Source organism: Pinus tabuliformis, chromosome 9, assembly GCF_031772625.1.
Source record: "Pinus tabuliformis cultivar Carrire ecotype Pingquan chromosome 9, CPIR1, whole genome shotgun sequence".
NCBI classification, from domain to species: Eukaryota; Viridiplantae; Streptophyta; class Pinopsida; order Pinales; family Pinaceae; genus Pinus; species Pinus tabuliformis.
In genome coordinates, this window is record NC_142307.1 from 336,864,155 (window position 1) to 336,875,584 (window position 11,430).

An 11,430-nucleotide genomic window follows, 5' to 3' on the forward strand; every position below is an offset into this window, starting at 1 on the left:
AAGTTAGATAACTCATTTTGCATAAAGGATTAAGAAATTTGAATATAAATAAGTAAAAAAAAATCATGTTATTTTTATTTAAATAATTTATGAATAATACGCAATCGAGAATAGATTTTATAAGATAGACCAAAATTTGAAAGAAATTTTTTAGTAGTTTATATAATTTACAAGTTACCCACACACAAAAAGATTTTTGTATAAAATTATTTGAAACATAAAAATTACAATAGTGAAATAAAAGAAAGGGAAGCTGCAATGAATGTTTTTTCTTTTATTTTTTTTTGAAGTTGTTCATGTACTTTACAGATGTTGCTAGGGAGTCATTGTTTTATTCTATTTATTTGTTAAATGAGGAACGTCTCTTGGAAAGTCTTGGGGATGTAGAGCTACATTTTGTAGAAGATGCTCTTCTTGTTCCTTCAAATTTTGAGGAACAATGTCGTAAACATCGCTAAAAAGTTCACACAGAGGTGGCTTCCCCATACGTTCTGCACCTTCTAGTGCCTGGACTACCTGAGTATATAAATAACCAATTAGCTCAACAGCAAACACATTATATTTTTCAACAAATATTAAAAAAATGGAAAGAGCATGTTGTCAAAGTCTCAAGCTCCCAATACTAAAATGAGGTATACCTTCTTACGTGTTTCAGTTCTGAAGCGCAGCTCAGCCGCCTCATTCCACCAACCATTTATGTTCATCCATTTTCGAAACCTTGTGATGGGATCTTTCTCACCTTTCCAGTACTCTACCTCATCCAATCTGCGGTATCTGCTTGAATCATCTGATGTTGAATGGTGACTTACACGGTACGTCATTGCCTAATAATGGAAAATGGGTTAGCTGCCATTGTCAACCTGAACATGACCTGAAGTTGGACCCCAGAATGTGAGGATCTTATTATAATGAAAAAAAAATCAATTGTTTAATCTTTATATATATATTTTTAAATATTATTAAAATTTATTATTCAAAATAATGGATTATTATAATTTTTCACAAGAAAATTAGTTGTCAAATCAGTAGTGAGGACAATCATCAGTAGTTACTATCAACTAATATAGGTTGACTCATTACTGTTATTCAAGAAAAACTATGCCTCCTGGAATGACGGGCTGGTGGTCAGTAAGGGAGGATGCTTTTACTCCTACCAGATGCCTCTGGGTATTGGGTCCTTAACTAGTTTCCTTACATCCTAGAAAGATAAGCTCTTAGCCAAGCAGTTTTAGGGCATACTTCAAGTCCAACTAATCATTCTCTTATTAACCAATTTCCAATAAAACTCTATAATAAAAATAAGAAATCCCAATTTCAATAAATTTCATGATAATGTTCAATCTATTATTTTAATTATTATCAAGACACAAACCTAAATATAGAATAAATTAGCTCAGAAATAACTTCTCACTGAAACAAACACTACATTAATTACCTCCACCAACCTAAATATAAAATAAATTAGCTCAGAAATAACTTCTCACTCAAACAAACACTACATTAATTACCTCCACCAAAATAGGCTTTCTCTCTTTTACTGCCATAGATCGAGCTATTTTAATGGCACTGTAAACCGCTAGCACATCATTTCCATCCACACGTATACTTCTTATTCCATAAGATGGTCCTCTCACCACCAATCCATCACCTACCATCACATATTTAAACCCAAACACAATACATCAACAACGTCATATATTAATTCCTGGCCAGTGGCCAGTGTTCATGGAGTGAGTGCATTATGAGAGACTAAATGATATGAAAACCATGGAAAGGAAGTAATAATTGTACTTCTGAATTGTTCTGAAGCTGGTGTACTAATAGCCCATCCATTATTGCGGCAAATGAAGATAACTGGCACGTCCATCACGGCCGCAAAACTCAGAGCTGCATGAAAATCTCCCTGATAAAACAATTAACACTCGATGTTAGTCCCTTAGCTTAATTGGACAAATTTTAAAATATTTTTGAAGAAATACAAAAAATGGGTATATTTCAATGCAATAATATGGAAAACAATTTAAAAAATAACCATGTACATTGTATATAGACCTTATAGGCCTTCTTGATCATGTGAGTTTTCTTATGGAGAGAAATTACACAGAATCTTACCTCGCTTGCTGCACCGTCTCCAAAATATGCGACTGCGCAAGCCTCCTTGCCATCCATTTTCAATGAATATGCTGCCCCAACTGCTTGAGGAATCTGTGTCCTGTTCATATGCAAATTACTCAGCTGAACTTTTTATAGAAGGGAGCTCTTGTATGCATGAGAGTAGGTCTTTGCGTTTACTAAACAAGCAGCCATGATAACATCAATGATTATAATTAATTAGTTGAAATATAAAGTAGAGTGCTCATATACTTTAAATGGTATGGTTAGTATACATAATTGGTATACATTAATATATAATAAGTATATGTATATAATTTAAATTTATATATTTAAAAAATGATTTTTAATTATAGAAATTTATCTTATTTTAAATATTTTTGATTTGTGAATAGATTTGGTTATAATATCACGATGATTTATTAATATAATATGTCAAGAATAAAAATGATAACTAATTTATATGACATTTGTTTATATAACAATTTTTTTTTTAATCAATTTAATTAAAAGACATAGTTACTTTGTAAATAAATTTGATTTTTTTATTTGATTGGTGAATATTACTAAAAATATTATAAAATATTTTGTGGAGGTTGTATACTTATTATCCACATATATTGATAATTAAATTAAAGGTCACTGGTTTGTGGTTAGAAACTCCTTGGGATAAAATCCAATCATGTTAAGGGCTGGTATGGCCCAAAAAGGGTTAGATTCTCTGGAAATTTTGATAGTTTAGATGTCCAAGAACGAGATTTCTCAAGCCACAATTCAAGCTTGATGTAATCTCTAATCAACTCAAACCACTTTGACAAACAAACAAAAAAAATCTATAAATCCTATTTCAAAATACACAAACCTATCCTATACACATAAATATAGAAATTTGAGTTTTCACCACTTAAATTTACATATTTTTACAATTTCTAAAATATTTATTAAAAGGAAAAGAAAAATTAATATATAATTTAATATAAAAATAATTAAATAATAATATTATAAGTATGACATTTATATAAATTATTATTAAAATTTTAGTTTTCAACTCTTTTATGAATATTATACTTAAAAACTTTAATCTCTTTAAATAACTTACTATCTATAATAATTATATTTTTATTAAATTTTAATTTAAAATATATTCTTTAAATTTTACTCCAATATTTGATGATGATGATGGTTAACGTCCACTGAGACCAAACAATAATATTTTATATTTTATATTTGAGAATAAAATATATATGGAGTATAATTCTTTATTTTTTATTATTTATATTTTTTGGTATTTTATAATATTATATTTTATATTTATATATAGTAGTATTTTAATCTCAAATAGCTTATTTTAAATCATTTTAACATGATATATTGATTTCTAACCAATGATATATTGACTTCCAACCTTGTTACATGGACTTAAAGCTTATAGAATATTTTATCTTTATCTACAAAATCTAAAATTAAATATTTTATTACTTTAAAAAAACCTAGAGAATATCTTATCTTTATTACTTAAAAAAAGCCTATAAAATATCTTATTTTCATTTACAAAATCCAGAATTAAATACTTTATTACTTAAAAGAAAATCAAGAAAATATAAAGCAACTATGTTTTTAAAACTTTAACCCAAAAACCTTTAGAATTATATAAAATGTTTCAATTCTTATTATAAAAAAATAATAATAATATTTTTTCAAAGATAACTTATAATATTTTGATTTTTAAAAGTTACACTATTATTTTAAAATATTTATCCATTTTTTTTCTGCGTTGAGAATTGGTAATTTCCTTTGTTTTAAATTAGGTTTGAGATCAAACTTACCAACTTATTACCAACCCATTAAAAATATATATATTTCCCAAAATAATTCTTTGAATGTTTTAAATTAAGTTCGAAATCAACCTTACCAACTTATTAAAAAATATATTCTAAACCATATATATATATATAAAAGTTAAACCATATATATATAAAAGTTGAATCTCAATGGAAAGGTTTTCATTGTAACCTTACCATACATGTCAATATATCACTGGTACCATTGAGTCTGAATTGATAAAAAACAAACTATCCACTCAACCAACCAAAATATGAACATTGAACGAAGTCATCTACTCAACTATCCAAATCATGAACCCTGAACTACATCATCCACCTAAAAACCTGAACTACTCCATCTGACTTCTTACTAAAAATTAATTTCTACTTTTGGGATCGATGACAGCATTCCTCGGTCCCTTCGGTGAATATTTCTTGACTCTTTGACGACCCATCCCACAATTAAAAAAATAAAAGTAAAAAAATACCTCAACTTCTATGCATACAATCAAAATCTGTATGAAATTTATAAATTCCAACAGCTTATATGGACGGCCTTGTAGAGTGGTCAGGAGGCCGTAGTTAGCTGATTTTACCTTCTTTCATTACTTACCTAATTTAGCCTGTGAATTGTTCAGCGAGGCAATAGTTTTGCTGGTTTTACCTTACTTCAATACTTAATATCCAGAGCATTAATTCAGATAACTCATTACATTATTAATGTAGAATAGTCAGGGAGGCAGTACTTGGTTTTACCTTCTTCCCATGCTTTACTTAATTTCCAGAACATTTATTAGGAGAACTCTTTATTTTTTTCAACAACGTGGCAAGACCTAATCTAAGGAATTAGGAGAACTCTTTAAATGATGTAAAGAATTTTTTAATTAGTTCCGGACAATCTGGTTTAATGGTTAGGTGGCTAGATTTAATTCCCACAAGTTTTATAGTCCAATTCTAGACAAAACTATGTAGGCCAGAGAATTGTTTCAGGCAGGAGTTCTTCAATTAAAAAAAAATCTTTCTAATTAGATAAATTGTATGCATTTTTCAATAATATTCTCCCAGCACTAAAGTAACAGGTTTCCTAAAGGTTGTTTCTAGATTCCTGAGAAAAAAAACTTTCTAATTAGGTAAACAGTATGCATTCTTCAATAATCTTCTCCAAGCATTAAAGTAACAGGTTTCCTAAACGTTGTTCCTAAATTCCTGAGGAAAAAAAAACCTTTCTAATTAGGTAAACAGTATGCATTCTTCAATAATCTTTTCCAAGCATTAAAGTAACAGGTTTCCTAAAGGTTGTTTCTAAATTCCTGAGAAACTGTGGCCCTAAGCTATATAAGAATGCAAAAATAATGAATGAATGAGAATTATTACGCTAGAGGAGATGAAATGGTGAAGTAATTCAAAGCACTGGATCCATAGTGTACAGGCATCTGCCTTCCCTTTCCACAGTCCGCTTGGTTTGCAAAGCATTGATTTGCAAATTCTTGCAGCGTAAAACCTCGCCAAAAAAGTACTCCAGTCTCTCTATACTGCATACATTACGTAGATGTTAAGAAATTAATAGTTATTAAAAAATTTGCATATGTACAAGGGCGATTTTTAACTTCACTGGAATATTTGGAAAATAGAACTGTGTAACCTCTCAAATATTTCAAATCTACAGTAAAATCAAATTCAACAACTAATTATAAATCATACATTTCAAAAATATTGGTGATAATAAATATTTACATTGATGATAAATATTTACCTGAGCAAATACCACATCCTCAAGACTCAGAGCTGCCCCAGATCCAACGCCGACGGCCTCCTCCCCGATGGAGGCCATGTAAAACGAAAACCTTCCTTGTCTCTGTGCTTCATAAAATATGGTATCCATAATTTGAATATTCACCATGTTACTGTACATTTTCAGTGCAAATTCTTTGTCCACCTGATCATAAATATAGAACAAGCATATCTTAATATCCAAAGTCGACAACTTGCATAAGAACAAAAGTGAAGACACCCGTACCATTGCTTGCAAATAAATTCCAAATATCAAAATTTTAGAGTTCAGAGTTGGTCGGACTTGGGACTACTTGCAAATAAATTCCAAACACCAAAATTCTGGAGACCAGAGTTGGTGATAGGACTTGCTTTCATATTGCTTGTATCCTCTTACACTATGGGCTTATGGTTGAAGCATGGAGAAATTTGAACACTGGTGAGAATACTTGCAAATCAATTCCAAACACCAAAACTCCAAAAACAAGAGTTGGGAATAAATTATCATTTATACAAAAATGAAATGCTAAACTTAATTTGACAGTATTTAAGAAATAAGACAGACAGGAATCAAGTCAAATAGTTAGCTTAATTATTCTTAATCAAATTTCTAAATATTCTAAAACCTAAAAAATTATTACATTATGAAATTTACCATCCATAATTACTTAAAATTTACAATCAACAACTAATTAAAATTTTCGATCAATATGAGAAGGACATGACCAAATTAGCTCATATCTATCAAATCTTAAAATATTCTAAAAATCTGCAATCAATCAACAAAAAATTAAAGTTTACGATCAGTAACAAACCTCTTCCAAATTAGTCTGTGAAATCTTATGACCATGGTCGTCTAAAATCCTGTAACATGGGGCTGCTTTGTACGATGTTTCTGATAAAAACTCCATATCATATGTATATCTCACCTTTTCAATCCCAATATCCTGGAACTACCACATCATAACAGAACAACAAACTAACCATATATATGAATCTGCAGAATCCAGTAAAGCGACAGTCGCTTTCAGAGCCGTTGGCCATAATCTATTGGAAAGAGATTGAAAGAAATAGCTGAAATTAGTTAAATGAATTACTAACCCGCGTTTCATCCTTCGGCTCTCTAACTGTTTTATCATCATCAGGCTGATTTCCAGAGTCAGTATTTAGAAGTCGATGCTTATCAGAGCTTGCTATAGCAGGCCATGAATATGGTGATTTAGAGCTAACAGAAGGCCTGGATATATTAACAAGACTAGAATAAAGAATAGATGGCCTTGCTGCAGACTGGTAGTAGCTAACTCCGAGAACCCAGTTCAACTTAGTTGCAGATCTTCTACATAGGAACGCAGCAGCCATGGCTTTGAATGAACTCAAGTTCGCAAAGACAACAAAATGCCTGTGACAGTTTGTTTATTAATAGTATTAGATTATTTTATCGCACACGTTATATGTTGCCTTGAAGTGTAGTTTGGCCTTCTAAACCACACACGAAACAATATGTATAAAACATTTGCTTCAAAAATAATATCATTATTTGGCCTTGTAACAAACACGAAACAATATATAAGGAAAAGAACTTACCTAAAGCATTTGCAGCATTTGCTTCGACTATAACTACAATAATCATATCATTATTTCTTATATACACTCAACAAACTGTACATAATCAGTAAACTTCAGTATGGACAAAATTTGCAGCAACAAGTTGTTTATAATAAATGAGGCAAAGATTTGTTCAAATAGAATGGCTACAACAATATTATAAGAAACAATATATAATTCGCCATCAACGACTTTTATATAATGATTTAACTTCAAAATATTGCAAGACAATGGACCATTGGGAGCTTCTCTTGATAAAAGAGACGTTACAAATTTGGAAAGGTTCTAAGGCCTTTCGCCATCAACGACTTTTATATAATGATTTAACTTCAAAATATTGCAAGACAATGGACCATTGGGAGCTTCTCTTGATAAAAGAGACGTTACAAATTTGGAAAGGTTCTAAGGCCTTTCGTGTTATGGAAATATGGAAAAAAAAATAGGTTATGTATAATTTTATTTTATTTAAAATTTGTATGTGGGATAAGATTTTTTTTATTTTTTTTAATATTATGAAATTTATTTGTAATATTTTAATTTTGATTTTGAAAAATATTAAATTATATAAATGTTGTGAATATGTTAATATAAATTTTTGGCGAGGAATCTGAATTTTAGTCAGTGTTATATATATATATATAATATATATAGGATTTTTAATGATAAGTTAAGTTTATTTTATAAAGTATTTAGTAACTGTTTAATTTTTTAGTTGTTTAATTTTTGTTTCAAGGATGGTTTCTAATTTTAGTATGATTTTTTCTTTTTCATTAATCTCTGGCAAAATAGTTTAGAATAGAATCTTGGTATTGATTACCTCCTTAAATAAGAGACATGGAAAATTGGATCTACAAGTAAAGATGGAGGAAACTCAAACTTGTAAGCCAAAACTCAAACTTGTAAGCCAAAATTCAAACTTGTAAGCCATACTACATCAACGTTAATTTATCTAGACAAATATGCCATGAACCATCATTTTTGTATCATTGGTGAAGAGAAATCACTTTGGCTAGGTTGAATGACACTAGCCTTTAACATTTTTTGAATTAAATGCTCAAACTCACTCTTCTATGCATATGGATACCCGTTAGGTGGTACACTTTCAATTCATAAATGAATATAATGGAATACTCTTGGGCATATCTTCAAATACCTTGAAATGATTGTTGATAATTTTTTGATAATCCATTGAAACAGAGGATATAGATGTTTGAACATCTAATGAGAAAAATTGTGTAATTACATCACAATATCTCAATGTTACAATGGTCAACCATAGCCACATGATCACAATGATCGCAATATCTCAATGTTGCAATGGTCAACCATAGCTACATGATCACAATATCTCAATGTCACAATGATCAACCATCATGGAAATTTTTTGTGGGAAATTTAGCCCTTGAAATTAGGAGTTACAACTTTCCATTCCCCCTAATTTTCAAGAATAGGTTTTATTTAAGTGAATCCTATGGGCCAAATACCATATTTCTAAAAGAGGTATGGTAAATTAATAAAAATATAAATAAATAAGAGGTATGGTAAATAAATAAAACATCCTTTTATACATACTCAAAAGGTATCGTAAATAGATAAATATAAATAAACTAGACATATGGTAAATAAACAAAACCTCTTTTTATATTTAGTCCATAACCCTCTTTCTATTTATGAAGGCTCAAAAAAAGGTTTTATTTAAGTGAATCCTATGAGCCAAATACCATATTTGTAAAAGAGGTATGATAAATTAATAAAAATATAAATAAACGAGAGGTATGGTAAACAAATAAAACATTTTTTTATATTTACTCCATAAGTCACCTTATATTTAAGAACACTCAAAAAAATGCGTTATATTTAGGTGAAACCTATGGGCAAAATACTATGGCCAAATACCATGGGCTAGATTATTATTAATACCATGAAAAAAACATTATTAACCCTAATATTAATATTAATAAAAATAAAAATGGCACATGGTATTGACCCAGGTGAAACCTATGGGCAAAATACTATGACCAAATACCATGGGCTAGATTATTATTAATACCATGCAAAAAAACATTATTAACCCTAATATTAATATTAATAAAAATAAAAATGGCACATGGTATTGACCCATGGTATTCACGTGGAATGTAGCCTATTTAAATGGGGGAATTAAACCATCACAGATCCATCTTTACTCTGGATCCACTAAGCCCCAAGAGGGATCAAATATTGTGAAGAAATATTTGATCCCTCTCGGGGCTTGGTGGATCAATAGTAAAAATAGATGTTGTAATTTAATGTATGTTAAACATTTTAACTTGGTTAAAATGAAAATCATTTATTAATTTTATTAATTTTTATAAATTACTAATAGTAATTTTTAAGTTTATGATAACCCATGGTAATATCATGGTATTCATGTGAGCATAGATTATTTAAAGGGGAAATTCTATCATCTTAGATCCATCTTAATTCTGGGTCTACCAAGTTCTCAAAGGGATAAATAGATTTCATCCCCCTAAGAGTGGTAGATGTGAAGTTAAGATGGATATAGGTTCGTTTTATGATAATGAAGATATTAAATAGACTTAAGAAATTATATCGTAAAAACATCTTAAGGTGAATGGTTAAAGATACATTTAGTCACTTCACAAAATTTAGTAAAAAATACCAGTATCTCCATTAATATTGGTTTTTAACTTTTTCTGATTTAACAAAAAAAATTCAAAACAATGAAACCTTTTCACTCTTTCCACATCACCCTCCCAGAAGATTTCTCACCATTTTTCAAACATTCTCAATATGATATCTTCATGAAAAAGTTTAGGTACTGATGTTGGATTAGTTGTTTGAAAAGTTTAGGTACTGATGTTGGATTAGTTGTTTGAAAAATAAGCTAGTTTGTACAACCTTTCATCTTCTGTCCTACTCTTAGTTTGTCCTAATGATTTGTAGGGGTTGGAGCCACTGCACCATATTTTCCTAAAAGGTGGAGATTTTTCACCAAAAAGGAAATTAATCCACATGTTACAACGCTGTTAAAAAATGTGAGACCTATGAGGGTAGTGAATTAGGCTAATAAGAAATTTAGATTGGGAGAGACGTAATTAAATTTTATTATTTAATTGAAGATTTCCAATTAAAATAATAATAAATCTACATTTATATATTCATATATTGGTTGGAAGGATTCTCACAATGGTCACTTCTTTCAATTAGATCCCCTTAAATCCTTTTGGATACCTAATACTTTCTTATATAATATAGTTAAATCTTGCTACTTGTTGTCGTGTTGGGGTAAACAAACTTGATGTGTTTTTTTTATCTCGCAGTTGGAGTCTATGGAATAAGAAAGAAATTTGATAACTTGAAAAAAGTGGTAGCTTGAGAAAAGTTGTAGAGAAAAGATTAATCTCTCCTACCTTGACAGAACTTGTTGTCAATATCAACACCTACAAGAAATTTGTTGTGGAATACTATCAAAACTAATAGAAGGATATGAAAGAGTGTATTGTAAGAACCTTGACAAACATGGCCACTGAAACTTGGAACATTGTTTGTAGGAAGAGAAAATTATGTTTCTTTTTTCCAAACATGTATGTTAGAATATTACAGTTTAATGAATATGTTTTTTTATTATCATATATGGTTTCATACTTTAACAAAACATTCGCCAAGACTTCACAATGTTTTATTATTCAGTAAAAGATTTGTCAAGATCTTACAAGATTTTATAATTCAGTGAAAGATTTTCCATCACTGTACAAGATAATATAATCTGGTGAGAGATTCGCCAATATATATATATATATATATATATATATATATATATATATATATATTATTGATAAAATCGCCTCCCATTTTTCTTATGTATCATGGGGATTAGCCCATTTATTATACATATAAATTTAGGGTGGCTCTTAAAATTTTCCCTGTCAACCATAGATACATGATCACCATAGTCAACATCATCTCATAATTAGTCAAACATAGTTTACACATTCACCACAGTAAGCCATAGGAAACATAGTCAACATATACAACATGGTCAATAATGGCCAACCATGGTCAAGCATGTTGAACATTGTCAAATCTTACTTAGGAATAGTCAACATAGTAAACCAAG

General features: G+C 29.5%; 1 protein-coding gene across 2 annotated transcripts; it reads right to left on the reverse strand.

Moving 5' to 3' along the window:
* Positions 1 to 266: 266 nt before the first annotated feature.
* LOC149148587 (2-oxoisovalerate dehydrogenase subunit alpha 2, mitochondrial-like) lies at positions 267 to 7,079 on the reverse strand. 2 transcript variants are annotated; one of them, XM_089438915.1, is made up of 9 exons: positions 6,807 to 7,079; positions 6,521 to 6,658; positions 5,689 to 5,871; positions 5,310 to 5,467; positions 2,113 to 2,212; positions 1,792 to 1,903; positions 1,509 to 1,648; positions 639 to 824; positions 267 to 516 (listed from the first exon to the last, which is right to left on the reverse strand). In XM_089438915.1, the coding sequence occupies exons 1-9, from the start codon at positions 7,062 to 7,064 to the stop codon at positions 337 to 339; spliced, it is 1,455 nt and encodes a 484-aa protein (XP_089295041.1). In that variant the 5' UTR covers positions 7,065 to 7,079; the 3' UTR covers positions 267 to 336. The 2 variants fall into 2 exon arrangements, with proteins under 2 accessions (XP_089295041.1, XP_089295042.1); XM_089438916.1 differs by having other exon boundaries at positions 317 to 516; positions 647 to 824.
* Positions 7,080 to 11,430: the final 4,351 nt, after the last annotated feature.